Source organism: Littorina saxatilis, linkage group LG7, assembly GCF_037325665.1.
Source record: "Littorina saxatilis isolate snail1 linkage group LG7, US_GU_Lsax_2.0, whole genome shotgun sequence".
Lineage (NCBI taxonomy): Eukaryota > Metazoa > Mollusca > Gastropoda > Littorinimorpha > Littorinidae > Littorina > Littorina saxatilis.
The window spans coordinates 12,031,940-12,050,626 of NC_090251.1; the positions used below are offsets into that span (position 1 = coordinate 12,031,940).

Consider the following 18,687-nt stretch of genomic DNA (forward strand, 5'->3'; position numbering starts at 1 on the left):
CACTTCCTGCATCGGGGTCAGTGACCGGTCAGTGACCGAGTTTAACAGAGTGGAAATCTGTGTGTGCGGCCAGATCAAAGGCAGGGCAGTACCTAGTAGCTGAAACATGCATTATCACAAGTTGTTACTGGTACTCAAGCGGTCTCTTTGATTTTTTTCGTATTTCATACACGGCAGGGGTCGAACTCGAGGAAAAAAGTCGCGCCTTATGACCCGGAAAGTACGGTACACAGTTACTACAATTCTGATTGACCTGCTGCAGCACAGCTGGTCTCGGCTAAAAAAAAAACTTTGTCAACATAGGTGGGGTAGAAAGTGTTAAGACCCTGCTCTCCCAGATTTCGGGTCAGGTCTGTAAATTTACTTTCTTCTCAGCCCTGAATCTCCTTTTCAGATTTGCTCAGATATCTCGCCACATTGAAAAAGAACAATCACAGGATTATTATTGCCCAAAAATTCCATCCGGGAAAAAAGTCGCAAAAAACAAATCAGGTAATCATCGATTAAATATTTCTGTACAGCATGTGGATGAGAGAACTTTTTAATTAATAAATAAATGATAAAAAAAAAGTTTAAAAAAAAGGGATGAGAGTTTTGATGAATAATAGCACACAGGTGTAGTTCAGGTAGCAATCAAAGTCCCATTTGCATGTCGGCGAAGTTGAAAAAGTTATCAATTTGTCGTTGCGCAGATGCTGGGTTTTGGCTGACAAAGACAACCCCTGTGAACAGAAAAACACAATATTTGACTGTTAGTATTGCTGGACAGAAACTCTCTTACAAAATCCTGCTAATGTAGCTCGAGGAAAATCTTATCCAACAATGTGCAGAAAATGTGTAACTAGGGTTCCTTAACCCCTTCACTGCCCAGCTCGTACTAGGTACGTAGTCGTTTTCAGTTTGTCATACGCCCATAAACGTACTAGGTACATGGCATTTACATCAGCGAAATTTCTGGAAACTAAATGGGAGGTAATATTGAAAACTGGTCCAACTACTTGAAGGGTTACTAAGCACAGTTCTTTCCCTTTGTCCGTTCGGATATGTTAGTAGCACGTGGCGAAAACTTTCTGAGAAGTGTCGAACCGATAGCAGTATTCAAAATGGCGGCCGAAAGTCGGACTTCAACTCGTAGACCTGTTTTCAAGCAATACAGTGTTCTGGAAGCTCTACAAGAAGTGATTTATGAATTACCACACAGAAGAACACTTTTATGGGCTGTAATGTGAGTACCTGATGTTTGACACCAGTTTTAGGAGTGTTTTGGGTGGTTTTATGTGCTGCAATGTGTGTGCATTTGTGTATCACACTGTATGTCGGGAAACTAATTTTTTGACAAAAATGGTCATTATATCAATTTTTTACTATAACAATCACAAACAAAGTCCAATGATCATGTGATCACATAATAGCCAAGGGTATAAGCAAAACACATGCCAAAGATCTAAGAAATATCTCAATACATGATCGAGCAGTGAACAGATTAGTGAACCTATCGAAGAAAGCAAACCTTTTCCCTGGCGCACAGCAATACCAAAATGCTGTCATACTGTGGCAGTGAAGGGGTTAATGTAAGCCTAGTTACCATGACAGAAAATGTAACTTTACTTAAATAGATAAAGGGAAACAACGGAAGTCAGAAGTCTGTATCACAATTGAAATTGACTAATATCAAAACTTTTGTTTAAATGGATGCAATTCACAGCTAGTATTTAGCTCTTTCATCTCCATGGCTGCTGTTCTTTTTGCTTTGCTTTATAGACAAATATATTAATGGTGATTTTTCTATGTTCAAGACAGCTTCACTTTAAGGCCTGAGTTAGTGGGATTCGTCTTTTTTCTTTTTAAGAATCTCATCATTACAACATCAATGAGAGCGTGGGGTACGTTAGACAGATGGTTAGTCAATAAGCATACATGAAAGTGTTGCGTCATCACCTGTCGTTCCTGTCATGATGTCTACGATTCTGTCCTGACATTTGCGCACAACTTCCTCTCCGCAGTACTCCACCCCAATCACAGGACCTGATGGCAACAAGAAAAGAAAAATAATAATAATGAGGGTATTTATATGGCGCAAATCCTTACATAGTTGTAAGTGCCTTACAAAATAATCATTACAAAATCTACAAATAAAGAAATTACAACAACAAATATGATCAAATATGCATTAAAACAAAAAAATTAACCAAAAAAACTACAAATAAACAAAACACAATCATGTACAAGATGCACATTCAAATAAATCACTTGCTATCAATTACAAAAACAAAATTTGTTTATACATAATCATGGAACATACACACACACACACACACACACACACACACACACACAAATCATGAGCAAGCCTACAATGTCACTTGTACCTTGCCTCAAAGTTTCTATTCAAAAGCAAGGAAAAAGAAGGGAAAGCAAGGAAAAAGAAGGGGAAGCAACTCTTCCACAACCCATGAAAACCTGACAGAGTTATTTCCAGAATTCGACTATGAAAATCGTAATTGAAGCAGATACACAACCCATGAAAACCATTGACGGACTCATTTCCAGAATTCTTTCTTTCTTTCTTTCTTTATTTGGTGTTTAACGTCGTTTTCAACCATTTAAGGTTATATCGCGACGGGGAAAGGGGGGAGATGGGATAGAGCCACTTGTCAATTGTTTCTTGTTCACAAAAGCACTAATCAAAAATTTGCTCCAGGGGCTTGCAACGTAGTACAATATATTACCTTACTGGGAGAATGCAAGTTTCCAGTACAAAGGACTTAACATTTCTTACATACTGCTTGACTAAAATCTTTACAAAAATTGACTATATTCTATACAAGAAACACTTAACAAGGGTAAAAGGAGAAACAGAATCCGTTAGTCGCCTCTTACGATATGCTGGGGAGCATCGGGTAAATTCTTCCCCCTAACCCGCGGGGGGTATTTCCAGAATTCGACTATGAAAATCATAATTGAAGCACATACACAACCTATGAAAACCTGACAGACTTATTTCCAAAATTCGTCTAAGATAAGACAACTTTAATGTCCATTTTCATTTTACACAAACATGGACATTTTTCTTCTGGCACCACATCGCATTTCCAATACAATAAACACACGATCATAAAGCATAATCGAATCTAAATACACTACTAAGATTAACCTTTAACATGAGCATTTAAACAATGAGCATCATTAAAATCATGTTAGAAGCCGATACAGACCCTGTTTGACGGCAGATACATAGGAGTCAGAACCAAAGACACGAGTGGCGTCCTCGGGCTGCATGGTGAGTTCTCGCGACTGTATCAATATGCAGTCGGGCTGAAACAACAACAGGTAAAGTATACCCCTTAACTTACAGAGTCAAAGTGTGTGAATAAAGTGACATTGTGCTGACGCCATAGACTTTCAGGTTTCATACCAAGAGTCAAGCTTTAACAACTACAGGCAAAATATACCGCTAAACTTACACCAAGAGTCAAAGTGTGTGAAAAACTAAAATAACAGGCATATTATATTGCTGACATCATACTTCGAGTCGGTCTCTGGGGAAATGAACTGAGGTGACGGGTGTAACACAGTTAACTCTAGTGCTTGAACAATAAAACATGCAAAAAACACTGTTTGCAATTACATCAACAGCAAAAAATACTATGAACTAATATGACAGGTCAAATCTGGAGAGCTCTGATGCCAGAACCAAAACTAAAGTGATAAGCACATTATTGAAGAAGCCCACAAACGTGTTTAAACATTTTTTTTTAAATTTTTGTTTTAGATCTTTAGTACATGTATGAAGTTGTCTGTTCTTCTTCTTCTTCGTTCATTGGCTGAAGCTCCCACGTTCACTTGTGTTTGCACGAGTGGGTTTTTACTTGATCATTTTTACCCCGCCATTCAGACAGCCTGATACACCGCTTTCGGGGGAATAGTTGTCTGTTAAAACCAACCATACCACTGAAAAAGCCATTAATTTTCCTGATGTACGTAACTAGCAACTAGATTTGACATGAGACAGTCCATACAGTGCACTTGCAGCAGAATACCCTCAGTATTGTGACATACACAAATGCTAAGTTTGACAATTTCCATCGCCTCACAGCAAACATCTGCTGCCCTACATGCCAACTGGCATAATGGGCAGTAAGTAAGTAAGTACAGCAATCATCTACATAAAACTGCACATAGAGTTTCTTGTCATAATTAGTGTATGTCTAAACTGACACATCAACAAACTGTCTAAAGATCACTCACTAAATATTCCAGCCATGTACCCACTCTTAATTAATACACAATACTCACGTTCTGTTTTCTCATGGCGTCTATAAATTTGTTGGCTCTGTCGTAAGAACTGCCATCGTTGAAGAACACTATGAGACAGCTCTGCAATGAAACACAGAAACCACATGTTTCAACAATACGGTTATACAGTTGTATATGTTTAAATTAGTAGGTTCATTTCAAAGTAAGGTTAATTTAAGTCCATTGTCTCACCAACAATAATTATACAACGGAGCATTAATTACTACCCTCATGGAATTCTTTATATGTATAACTATGGTACTTTTGCATGGACAAGAAAGATACTCATTTGCCTCATTTGAAAAGAAAGTAAATGTAGAAGGGTGTTTGATCAGCTACTGAGAATACATTTAGGCACCACCATTCTCATAAATTCAATAATTTACACACACACACATGCATGCATATACACACCATGCACGCACGCACACACACACACTCACGTCAATTTTCCTATTTAGCCCTGCTAACGTTTTGTCAGTACATTGATCAAATCTCATATTGATGTAACTCTTCTTTTAGTATACATGTGATGTGTACACTACATTGGGTGTGCACGTTAAAGATCCCACGATTGACAAAAGGGTCTTTCCTGGCAAAATTGTTTAGGCACAGTTAATAATTGTCTACCTATACCCGTGTGACTTGGAATAATAGGCCGTGAAAGGTAAATATGCGCCGAAATGGCTGCAATCTCCTGGCCGTATAAAATTTCATCTCACACGGCATCACTGCAGAGCGCCTAGAACTGTACCCACGGAATATGCGCGATATAAGACTCATTGATTGATTGATGTCACGTGCACGCAGGTCTGTTAAGACGGATGACCCATACACCCTCAAAACCTCATGAGCATTAGCCAAAACCACTCCCTCTATTCCCCCTCCCCCTATTCCCCCTCCCCCCATCGCCTCTACTCCCTCCTGTTACCTCATCGTGAGGTTTCCGCCTTCTGCCATGGGTCTGTGGCACGACGCTCTGTGCAGAGTCAGTGATGATTTGAACGGTGGAGAACGGCTCCACTGTCGGCAATGGCACAAAGTCTTCCACCTTGGCATCCTGAAACACACAAACAGCAATGTGACTATGAGGATTGGTTAGGAAAGTCTAAAATACAGAAATGACATTTTTCCGGTTAAAAAAACAACCAAAAACAACAACCCCACACCGCTCAAATGAAACACCGTTTGCTGATTTCATTTCCAATATTTTGAGATGTTACCATGTAAAATACATCCACATCAAAGACCACTATGTGTATGCACAAGTGAATTTTTTGTTTTTGTCAATGATTAAGTTTTTTCAATAACTAAACTTTCTTGTTTTCTTGTTTTATAATTCGAATCCGGGCCGGGACTGACACGGGTCAACACTATGTGCAGACCCAGAGACGGAAGCCCTGTCCCACCCCCGTGTCACCACAGTGGCATGTAAATTGTAAAAGACTGTGGTCATTCTGCCATAAGTGCTGTTGGTTGATACCACCTACACACGCATACACACACTTGTGTATCTCATCTACAGTCGGGGTAAAACCCGGGAATATGCCCCTAATTGGCTTTGCCGTCAGGGCGCAAAACTTGAATTTCTCACTGTTTTATAAGCTCAATACAGTTTAACCCTTTCCCTGCCTGTAAGATGTCAGCTGACGTCCTACGTAAAGTGCATCCCCAGTGCCTATAGGACGTCCACTGACGTCCTCGCTTATTCTGACTTTTCCTGCATCCGTATCTGGATCAAAAGTAGTAAGCTATCTTCAAACGGTTAACGAAAACCGTTGGGATGGTTAAATTTAGAAGGAATTGCATGGTACGTCATAGGGAAAGCCGTTTTTTCCGATTTGCTACTGGCTGCTCAGAGAGGAGTTTCCCATGTAAACAATGGCGTCGCACGCTTCGCCACAGCAGCCATGTGGTTCTACACAGACAAGCTACACCACTTTGCAAGCTCTGCAGCTGATTATGGAAGATGAGGGAACAAGTTCTGATATTGATTTGCAATCAGATGATTCTTTCGAGCACGAGGATGATTGTGACAGTGAGTACGATGTTGATATGCGGCAGTTACTCGAGCGACTTCAGGAAGCAGACGCTGTGCAGTCCAACTCGCAGGTAGAAAATGCAGAAACAACAAACAGGTAACTAATGAAACAATACTATTCACAGTAGATGCAGTTTGAATCCAGATTCAAAATCCTCATTCATTTTCCTAAAAAAAACCAAATAACAGGTACTTAGCTAACTAAATAGTTTGTGTGCTAGAAATTTTTATTTTTTATTACCGTTCCAACCTCAAAATATCCTGGCACTGGGTATGCACTTAATTAATTGTTTACTGGCAGCGAACGGGTTAAGGACACTGGAGCTCAGATTGCTTCCGCTGTGGTGCTCGCAGAAACCATACAGGCAGTCCTTGACGGCTGCTGTTGTATACGGGGACGTGTCTCAACAAAAAAGTACCCATTTTCTTTCAATACTACAGACAAGTCAGTAACTTTATTGAAATCATTTTTGCGTGATATTGTAGTCAGTTCATAGAAGTTTTGTCCCCAGTTCACAGCTTTCAGTTGAGATCGTCTGTTTCTAATTCACACCACGTGATCAATATTACAGCCACCCTGTTTTCCAATGACAGACTGCATCCTCATTGCCATATTGTTCATTACATTGGGGAATGTTTCCTGTGGGATGTTCTGGATTTCTCTGAGAATGTGGTGGGGCTCCATCCTGTTGGAACCACTGTGTTGTCATTCGGATTTCATTGTCCCTTCTCTTGTCTTTACATTTCTTGGTACTGATGTTTCAATGTCTTTTGGGGTACTTTTTTTTGAGACACCCTATATATTCATGTCTGCCCTGGCAAAAGTGCTAACATTACCACGACAGTTGGACAAAATGATCTCATTCTAATGCACCACAACAAATATCAAGGAGTCAGGTGACTCCGTTTGAAAGCAGCGTTGCAAATGACCGGCCAGGCTTCCTGCCGATGTCAGCCAGGTAATAAAACATGTCTGGCGCTGTTATAAAAGAAGCCCATTAAATCAGGAAAGTGCACGCAGAATCTGCCTTTCCCATCATTATAAAGCAGTATTGTCAGCACAGTATCAGGGGCAAAGAGAAAGAAAGATTTATTCGTTGAGACTAACGTTTTTTCTCTCTCTCAAAACAGTCAGTGAAATGTTCGTTTTAAGATCCCCTCTGTTTTAAAACATCCTCTTTTCAAACAAGATTTGCGTAATAAAATCTATCTACATTTTAACCCTTTGACTGCTGCAATATGTAAGAGGTAGGTAGCTCATTTTTTATTACCAGACGCCCATTTACATTTGTGATAAGTAGTGTTTTTTTGTCACAGGTAAAAAAAACTGCCATTGACGGAAGGTAAGCCTGTAAATTGTTCCCATGACGTCGGCCTCCTCATCGGGAGGTCGTGAGTTCGAATCCCGGTCGCTGCCGCCTAGTGGGTTAAGAGTGGAGATTTTCCGATCTCCCAGGTCAACTTATGTGCAGACCTGCTAGTGACTTAAACCCCTTCGTGTGTACACGCAAGCACAAGACCAAGTGCGCACGGAAAAGATCCTGTAATCCATATCAGAGTTCGGTGGGTTATAGAAACACGAAAATACCCAGCATGCCTCCCCCGAAATCGGCGTATGCTGCCTGCATGGCGGGGTAAAAACGGTCATACACGTAAAAATCCACTGGTGCTAAAACATGAGTGAACGTGGGAGTTTCAGCCCATGAACGAAGAAGAAGAAGAAGAAGAATTGTTCCCAGAGTCTAAACAGTAGTTTGTGACCAAATTATTTATTTATGGACTCAATAATCTGTTCAAAACAGTGGAACCTCCCTTTTAAGGCATAATATAAGACCTCGGTCTCCCTCTTAGGCCCCCCCAAAAAATAGTCTGTTTACGGTAACCCGACCGACCCTATTTTTTTCGCGCGACCCTAGACTTTTTTTTGGCATTTGGGGAAAAAAAAAAAAAAATATTTTTTTTGCAAAATAACGTAAAAATATGGTTTTTTGGGAAGAAAAAAAAATCCCGACCTACCGACCCTATTTTTTTGGCCTATGTTACTGTAAACAGACCTATTTTTTTGTTGGCCTTAATACAGTCTTTACTCCAATTTTCTGTTCACAGTACATTAAGACTCTGTCCTTACTCCAACTTTCTGTTAACAGTACATTAAGACTCTGTCAAAACAAACTATCACACTTCTACATATTTTGTCAAATACGAACAGGTGCCACTGTCACTCAGAAGCCACAAACTCCCGTTGTGTAATTAGAGGCGTCTGTTCCTGCTGCTACAAATGCCACTATTTCATAGCTTGGCACTGTGCAACCATTTTTCACAATTGACGGAAAGCCGCACACACAAACAGTGCTTGTTTGAAGGGGACCCAAAACAGCCTTGGGCCATTCAGAACCATCAACCCATATAACCACCCTATTTTTGTCCGAAAAAAAAGAGCATCAAAGTACTGATGCCATCTCCTGGCTTGGTTATTAAAGGTAACATATGCTTCCTACTGAAACAATCATGTTGAAACCACAACAGATCTGTTGAACAACCTTCTGGCTTAGTTAACCCATATCCTACCATGCACGCTTCACACGTGCATTAAAAAAGTTGAAGAATTTAGTGGCAATGAAAGCGAGATTACTTTTGATTTTGATGTGCCGCGATTGCTGATAGAGTTGTCTACCTTTTCAACACCCCTTCCCGCTTCCTGCTTGCAAAACTCACACGTGGAAACATCTTTTCTGCAGCAGACTCGAAAAAATGACTTCGAAATCTTCACGTCAATCTCAGTAAGTGCCATTTATTTACAAAAGCAGTTATTTTGCTAATGCTTGCACTTTTATTTGCATGGACATCTATGGAAAAACATGTTAGATTCGATTTGTGTGTAGGATGAAAGTTCCATGGAACTTTTGATCGAAGTAAAAGGTAACGTCTCTGCACGCTTCAAGCGTGCATGGTAGTGAAAGGCCCCTATATTTAGTGCTGGGCCACGTACGCTTCACGCGTGCATGGTAGCGAGAGACCCCTGGATGTTGTGTACTTACATACTCTATAAACATGCACATAGTAAAATGCTTTTGACTTTCAAATAAACATGCAGTGGCGGCTCCAGTGGTGCGGCGTAGGGGGCACTATTTCTTGTTCTTTTGATGATAATATTGTGTTCTTTTGATGCTATGTTCGTATTGTGTTCTTTTGACGCTATGTTCGTGTCTCTGCTCTCCCCTTGCAGACAACAACACACTGGACCCAAACGACAAGGTCAGCAAAGTCAGGGCATTCCTCTCGATGATCAACGAGAGGTGTCTGTTGTATTTCCCTGAGCAGCAACATCTCTCAATCGATGAGAGCATGGTCCCCTATTTCGGACACCACTCGACAAAACAATTCATCCGAGGGAAGCCAATTAGATTTGGTTTCAAACTGTGGACCCTCGCTGACCCGCTTGGGTACGTTGTTCAATTCGAACCGTACACTAGGGCTGGCGGTGGTCAACCATACGGTCGTCTTGGTCTCGGGGGAACGGTGGTCAAAGATCTGATTTCGGAGCTTCCACAACGCCCTTATCACCTGACGTTTGACAACTTCTTCACATCTCTTCCACTGCTGAGTGATCTTGCGGCTAACAGCATAGGGGCGACCGGAACAATCAGGAAGAACCGCATAGAACACCTGCCCAATGAGAGATGCCACCCGGTTCGCCAAAGAAGACCGTGGTACCCTTGACTTCCGTCATGACCGACGCAGCAACGTACTGGTTGTGGAATGGAACGACAACAGTGTAGTGACCGCGGCGAGCAACTGCGATCGTGTGATGCCGCTTGCGTGAGTTCGGCGCTGGTCAAGAGCACAACGTCAGTTTGTTCAGATACAGCAGCCAGATCTGATCAGAGTGTACAACGCAACCATGGGTGGAGTTGACAGGGCAGATCAAAATATCAATGCCTATATCGCATCTCTTTGCGCACCAAAAAGTGGTGGTGGCCATATTTTGCACATGTGCTGGAACTCGTGATGCAGAATGCGTGGCTGTTGTTCCGGAGAACAGATGCACACACCGCCGAGCCTCTCGACTTGCTTGCCTTCCGGCGACGCATTGTGCAAGTCTACCTGATGCGGCATGGAGCCATTGCCAAGCCACGGCGTGCTGCTCGACTTGCTCTGCCTGCCGTCCACAGAGTGCCAGACGAAGTCAGGTTTGATGGCGTCGCCGTCGGTCATTTCGCTGGTCCATCGCAGACAACAAAGCGGTGCGCACTGTGCAAGAAGAACACCAAGAAACTCTGCCTGAAATGCACAGTTGGACTTCACAATCAGTGCTTCAATGCGTTTCACGGCATCCACTGAGATGACGCTCTGCTCAACTTGCCATGTCTACAGAGCTCAAAGTTGAAACTTATGAGTTTGAGGAACTATTTGTGAACTGTAGGTCTTGTCATCACTACTTTGTGTTTGTTCGTATCATTTGTTTGTGAAGTTTTGGAGATAAAAAAAAACACGTACCAGGCCTCTTGATACCATGCACTCTCTGAGCGTGCATCATGAGAACACTTATACGTACCCGTTGGCTACCATGCACTCTTCAAGCGTGCGTCCTCAAAAACTCATAAGAAAAATAAAAGTTCAAATGTTATGATTATATTTGTGTTATAGAGTGTGTTTGTGATGGTAAAAAGCGAAAAAAAATCAAAATTATCTAAAAAAAAAATGTTGGTAGGATATGGGTTAATAACCTTCACCGGATCGGGCTTTGGACTTGTAACACAGTCCGGATGATGTGGGTCGTGTACGACCCATACTTTCCAAAGAAGGATTCAACGTAAAAAGTATGGGTCGTACACGACCCACGCCATCCGAATAGGGATAAACGTTTTGCCGCCTCTTTGGAGAGTATGGGTCATACACGACCCACGTCATCCAAATAAGGATAAACAGCATACAATTCCTTACGTAAATTCCATATGGGTCGTCCACGACCCATCATCCGGACTGTGAAGTTCAAACTACCTCATCGTTTATTTGTTTGTTTACAAAGATAATCTTTTAAAAGTTGGGCAATAGGATGGTCGTAAGGTGATTGGAGATTACATAAAGTCTCAATCAAACACTCCAAATACTTTTAGAGATAAAGATGATTTTGTGAGGCTATGGGTCGTCCATGACCCGGGAAGCTTGGTGAAGGTGAAAGGGACATACAATCATCATCAGTTCACTACCACAGGTCTGTTCAGTACAATCATCCTTTCCATTGGACACATACCAACAAGAAGGGCAAAACCCATACGACTCACATGCTTGACCTTGACCTTTACATGACCTTGACCTTCAGCTAAACCTAGCAATGACATCATACACTAAGAACTGATTTACACATTTTTCCTACCAAAATACATGTGACCTTGACCCAAGGTCAAGGTCATCCAAGGTCATGCAACACAAAGCTGTTAATTCAAGACATAGGAAGTACAATGGTGCTTATTGGCTCTTTCTACCATGAGATATGGTCACTTTTAGTGGTTCACTACCTTATTTTGGTCACATTTCATAAGGGTCAAAGTGACCTTGACCTTATGTGACCAAATGTGTCTCATGATGAAAGCATAACATGTGCCCCACATAATTTTTAAGTTTGAAACAGTTATCTTCCATAGTTCAGGGTCAAGGTCACTTCAAAATATGTATACAATCCAACTTTGAAGAGCTCCTGTGACCTTGACCTTGAAGCAAGGTAAACCAAACTGGTATCAAAAGATGGGGCTTACTTTGCCCTATATATCATATATAGGTGAGGTATTAAATCTCAAAAACTTCAGAGAAAATGTGAAAAATGTGAAAAATAGCTGTTTTTTAGACAACATTTATGGCCCCTGCGACCTTGACCTTGAAGCAAGGTCAAGATGCTATGTATGTTTTTGGGGGCCTTGTCATCATACACCATCTTGCCAAATTTGGTACTGATAGACTGAATAGTGTCCAAGAAATATCAACGTTAAAGTTTTCCGGCCGGCCGGACGGGGGGTGACGGACGGACGGACGACTCGGGTGAGTACATAGACTCACTTTTGCTTCGCATGTGAGTCAAAAATCAATAGTCTGGCAGATTGACATAGGTGTCACTTGCAATTTAATTACTTCAACAAACGAAAATTCTATTCTGCGCTGGACGCAGCCAGTGAGTGTGTTGGATTTTGGTATGTGCTTAAGCTGAACAAATAATATTGCTTGTACATGTATCCTGTGTAATTTAGGAGCCTCACAGTCTATTATCATGGCAGAGTACACTGTTATAGCTATACACATACAAATTAAAATCAAATCAAATCCAAAAACAAATAAAATGTAAAAATCATGATTCAAATACTTATGTCTTGGAAGAGGGGTACTTATAATATCCACACATAAAATTTGATCATGGTTTTCTCATTAGGGTATTGTCTTCTCACAAAATGTAGAGCTCTGGAATAGGCCCAAACAAATTAACACAAAAGATTCTTGAATTGTCAGATACGTTTATTTTCTGTACATTATAAGTGTCTGTCTGTCTGTCCAATTAAAATACTGCATGAGGGGTTAAAGATCAGTAACGTTTTGTTAATAAATACAATGCTCGAATAACATACCTTTCTTATTGTTTTAAATTTAAATATTAAAATAAATACTTGAACAAGATGAGGAACTTTCAAGCTACACAGTACTTGTTCTTCTTCTTTTGCAGCTGATTGATTTTTTGTATGTCTAGTCTTTAAAGCCTCACAAGCTCACAATTCTTTTATTGCAAGTTAACTTACACCAATATTACATCTTAGATTCACAGACTCAGTGCAGAAAGAGGCACGCAGAAATAAGTCAGGGTTATAGTCGCCTGCATTAAAACTCTGTGTGAAATCAACTGCTGGCACTTCAAGAGTCAATTCTCGGTTAGAAAGCTATTTTCCCACAACTCGAGCCACTTATGCTCTGACCTAGATACGCGCCTTCTTTCATCTTATTTTTGGCTATTCCAGAGCTCTACATGTTGTCAGAAAACAGCATTGCCTTACTGAGAAAACCCTCACCGAATTTTATTTGTGGAAAAGTAACCCTCTTCCAGAGCATCACAACTTCATCTGATTTTAACAAGAAAAGCAAATGGTTTAATCGACCCCCCCCCCCCCAGTTTTCCGCCGCTTGCTGGTAACCCAACCAAAAAAATAAGTAAAGCAGCCGAAAACTCAACAAAGCTAAGTTCTTGTTACTTATTGTTTGTCTGTGCACTTAAAAGACCGTTGGGTCGACATATTTGTGATCGTAACGTATTGTTTTGTCAATAAAAAACGTTCCAACAAATTACCTTTCTTGGTTTTTTTATTCTGAATTTTGGAATGTTGGCAGTCTCTTAGTTTTTGGATGTGAAGATCATTAAAACCTACAAGTTTGTGAAATGTGGAACCTCTAGCTTCAAAAACATTAGAGAAATCCTCAATGTTAAGTTTTAATGAACTGAACATGACCCCGCTGTGACCTCAAAATTTGACAAAGGCCAACCAAACTGGGATCATTTTGGCAGATCATCAAACCCTAAGAAGTGTGCAAAGTTTCACATCTCTATCTTCAGAAACATTCAAGATAACCCCAAGGTTAAGTTTTTTGTCTACGGAAGGCCGGCCTAACATTGCTCATTCCTAAGACTCTCCTGATTACTCAAGAAACTTCTGTGAAGAATGCATATGGACCAAAACAGAAAGAACAGAGACATCATACATGAGGACCCCGCCCCCCCCCCCCCCCCCCCCCCCATCCCTCAACTAAAAGATAGACACCATCAATCCTGTCACCCCCCCTACTGTCCCTTATACACATACTTGGACACAATCCCCCCCCTCCCCCTCTGAAAGACATATAAAGCATACAACCATGCACCCACAGTGGTATTTCACACCCCTCCCCTTATCCATACTGTCATTCACACACACACACACACACACACACACACACACACACACACACACACACACACACACACACACACACACACACACACACACACACACACACACACACACTCTGATCTGACATGCGCAAACAGAAACTCATGTGCTTCTGTCACCTCACCCCCCACCTAAATATGACTTCTCATCTCTTGCACCTGCACACACATACATACCCCCCCCCCCCCCCCACACACTTTAAAAAGCCCAGACAGACACAGGATCAAGACTCATGCGCTACACACACTTCACCCTCACCCCCCCCCCCCCTTTGTCATGCATATTACCTAACACAGGATTAACTCATGTGCTGCTCTCACCTCATCCACACCCTCCTCCCCCCCCCAATCTCTCCCCACCCCCCCACCCCGACACACACACTCCATTCCCCTCTCCATAATGACAATGCCCTTTGACATGCACTGACAGACAGACACACATTGAACGCAGAAGATGAAAATGACAGTGGGTTAAGACTCATGCACTGCTCTCAGTCCTCAACCCCCCCTCCAACACACACCCAACCAATATACCACCCTACCCACTCTAAGCACAATGCAATTTGACACACACACACACACACACACACACACACGCACACAGAATAAAGATGCTCACCTCTGGTAGGAAGGAGAAGTTAGGGGCTTCGTCAGGCACAGGTGTGAAGTCATGAAGATTACTCCAGTTGTTGTTGAATACACTCAGACCCGAGGCTTTGAACTGTCCTGCAAGTGCAGAGAAATACACTCAGATACAGTGGACCTCCCCTTTTAAGATCCCCCAATTTAAGACTCCCTCCTTTTTAAGACCCTGTTTTCTCAGACTTTCTGTTCATAACCTCTGTAAAATTACCCCCATTTTAAGACTCCCTCCTTTTTAAGACCTGATTTTCTCAGATTTTTTGAGGTCTTAAAAGGGGGGTTCCACTGTATAATAAGCAATGCCACGGGCGGGGATATAGCTCAGTTGGTAGCGCGCTGGATTTGTATTCAGTTGGCCGCTGTCAGCGTGAGTTCGATCCCAGGTTCGGCGGAAATTTATTTCACAGTCAACTTTGTGTGCAGACTCTCTTCGGTGTCCGAACCTCCCCCCGTGTACACTACATTGGGTGTGCACGTTAAAGATCCCACGATTGACAAAAGGGTCTTTCCTGGCAAAATTGCTTAGGCACAGTTAATAATTGTACCTATACCCGTGTGACTTGGAATAATAGGCCGTGAAAGGTAAATATGCGCCGAAATGGCTGCAATCTACTGGCCGTATAAAATTGCATCTCACACGGCATCACTGCAGAGCGCCTAGAACTGTACCCACGGAATATGCGCGATATAAGACTCATTGATTGATTGATTGATTGATCTTTCTTTCTTTCTTTATTTGGTGTTTAACGTCGTTTTCAATCATTCAAGGTTATATCGCGACGGGGAAAGGGGGGAGATGGGATAGGGGAAAGGGGGGAGATGGGACAGAGCCACTTGTTAATTGTTTCTTGTTCACAAAAGCACTAATCAAAACATTGCTCCAGGGGCTTGCAACGTAGTACAATATATGACCTTACTGGGAGAATGCAAGTTTCCAGTACAAAGGACTTAACATTTCTTACATACTGCTTGACTAAAATCTTTACAAACATTGACTATATTCTATACAAGAAACACTTAACAAGGGTAAAAGGAGAAACAGAACCGTTAGTCGCCTCTTACGACATGCTGGGTAGCATCGGGTAAATTCACTGTGTCCTAAGAGTACTTTCATCTTTAGTTTTCCTACAAGTAAGGTAGTAAAGTTATTCTTTATTGTCAGATCATGATGTTTGTATGAAAAACGTGCCAAACTCTGAACAGAAAACAAACCTTCATATTGTGTCATTATAATCAAGAATCTTATCTAAAAAACAAACAAGAAAGGTAATACATTTGTTGAACGTTTAATTCTTGTTTATTGTTATTGGATTCTTGATTGGAATATTAGCAGTATATTAGCTTGGGATAAAGAATCTTATGTTTTTAAACAGTACATATGACTGGCGCAGTGGCAAGACGTGGGACTCCTAATCGGGAGGTCAGGAGTTCGAATCCCGGTCGCTGCCGCCTGGTGGGTTCCAAGAGTGGAGATTTTTCCGATCTCCCAGGTCAACTTATGTGCAGACCTGCTAGTGACTTAACCCCCTTCGTGTGTACACGCAAGCACAAGACCAAGTGCGCACGGAAATTATCCTGTAATCCATGTCAGAGTTCGGTGGGTTATAGAAACACGAAAATACCCAGCATGCCTCCCCCGAAATCGGCGTGTGCTGCCTGAATGGCGGGGTAAAAACGGTCATACACGTAAAAATCCACTCGTGCTAAAAACATGAGTGAACATGCGAGTCTAAGCCCATGAACAAAGAAGAAAAAACAGTACATACAATTCTTGTTATGAGTCAGGATTCAGCCTGGGAAAAAAAGATAATAATCAACGTGTCATTTGACCCCCCTCAAAACTAAAATTCTGACAGAAGTTGATAACTTTCAGTCAAACTTCACATCACTAACGTATCAAAGGGTGCAGGTTCTCATGAAGTATATTCACCTCGAAAGCTACATAAGGAAACCTCCGTCACTTTCAAACATTTTAAGTCAGGACTCATTGTGAAGAAATCTTCAAGTTTCAAATCTCAAACTAAAGACCTTACCTTCAAGTTCTGGGTAGAAGAACTTGAAGCAGGCAAATCTCATCTTGGAGGAGGACTCGATAATGGGTTGACTCTCACACAAGGAGAAGACGTCGATGTGCCGGCAGTCCCGGGTACGGAACTGCATACATGCCAGCACAAAGCGACACTGCTGGCAGTCGCGGATAAAAAGGCTGCACACAGAGAAAATAATGCTAATTTTGTATTACACACGTGGGCGCAGTGGCGTGGTGGTAAGACGTGGGCCTCCTAATCGGGAGGTCGTGAGTTCAAATCCCGGTCGTTGCCGCCTGGTGGGTTAAGAGTGGAGATTTTTCCGATCTCCCAGGTCAACTTATGTGCAAGCACAAGACCAAGTGCGCATGGAAAAGATCCTGTAATCCATGTCAGAGTTCAGTGGGTTACAGAAACACGAAAATACCCAGCATGTCTCCCCTGAAATCAGCGTATGCAGGGTAAAAAAACGGTCATACATGTAAAAATCCACTCGTGCTAAAAACATGAGTGAACGTGGGAGTCTAAGCCCATGAGCGAAGAAGAAGAAGAAGAAGTATTACACACGTTATTTCACCATCCTGGCTTCCCTGGTACAGTGGAACCCCATTTTAAGACTTTAACAAGAAGAGCAAACGCTCGATCGAGTCACTTTCGCAGTTCTGAATATTATATGAGGCATCAGATGGACAGGAAGAAATTGCTATTCACAACACAATGCATACCTGAAGAATTCAAGACATACCTGTGACCTTGAAAAAGGTCAAAGGTCACCAAAGCAGACGTCAAAGTGTAGAGGTCACTGGGAGTCACGTTCACATAAAATTTGAGCCCGGTCACTTTTATAGTTTCCGAGAAAAGCCCAACGTTAAGTTGTGTGTTGCCGAACAGAAAAGGCTAGTTATCTCCCTTGTTTTTCTGATAACGTTCGTAAAAGGCTACAGATGTAAATACTTTGATGTAAAGAATAATCCTACAAAGTTTCAATCACATCCGATGAACTTTGTCAAAGATATAAAATGTCTAATTTTTCCTTTGACGCTGACCTGTGACCTTGAAAAAGGTCAAAGGTCAACGAAACCATCGTTAAAGTGTAGAGGTCATTGGAGGTCACGACTAAACAAAATATGAGCCCGATCGCTTTGATAGTTTCCGAGAAAAGTCCAACGTTAAGGTGGTGTCTACGGACGGCCGGCCGGCCGGCCGGACAGACTAACACTGACCGATTACATAGAGTCACTTTTTCTCAAGTGACTCAAAAACCCTGAGAAATCAGGTCGAAACAGGAGGGAGTCTTAAACTGGGAGTACAATTACAAAGGCGTATCAAAACAGAAGTCTGAGAAAACAGGGTAACTCATTGTCTCCCAGGTACGGATATATCCGTACCCACTCATATGGGTCTATCTGACCTGGTACAGATATATCCGTACACACAGTCACTTCAGTCGCTTCCTGTAACGTCGATCTTAACGCCTGCGTTCCAGCGTGTTGCTACACAGTTACTACAATTCTGAGTGACCCGCTGCAGCACAGCTCAGGTCTCGGCTAAAAAAAAACTTGGTCAACATAGGTGGGGTAGAATTAGAAAGTGTTAAAAGGGAGGGACTGTCTCCTCAATTCGGGGGTCTTATAAAAGGGAGGTTTTACTGTACAGTGAAAAAAAACCTCCCTCCCCCCCCCTTTTAGATCACCCACAAATCTGACAACAGCAGGGCTTTA

At 41.8% G+C, this 18,687-nt stretch overlaps 1 protein-coding gene across 1 annotated transcript in view; it reads right to left on the reverse strand.

The window, feature by feature from the left end:
• Window positions 1–210: 210 nt before the first annotated feature.
• LOC138970708 (protein XRP2-like) overlaps window positions 211–18,687 on the reverse strand; it is a 33,891-nt gene continuing 15,414 nt past the window's right edge. The window contains exons 4-10 of the mRNA XM_070343195.1: window positions 16,973–17,145; window positions 14,917–15,023; window positions 5,228–5,356; window positions 4,297–4,377; window positions 3,216–3,315; window positions 1,939–2,025; window positions 211–722 (exon numbers count right to left, since the gene is read on the reverse strand). Of these exons, the coding sequence (XP_070199296.1) occupies window positions 634–722; window positions 1,939–2,025; window positions 3,216–3,315; window positions 4,297–4,377; window positions 5,228–5,356; window positions 14,917–15,023; window positions 16,973–17,145 (766 nt within the window). The 3' untranslated portion in view covers window positions 211–633. The remainder of the gene's footprint in view (window positions 723–1,938; window positions 2,026–3,215; window positions 3,316–4,296; window positions 4,378–5,227; window positions 5,357–14,916; window positions 15,024–16,972; window positions 17,146–18,687) is intronic.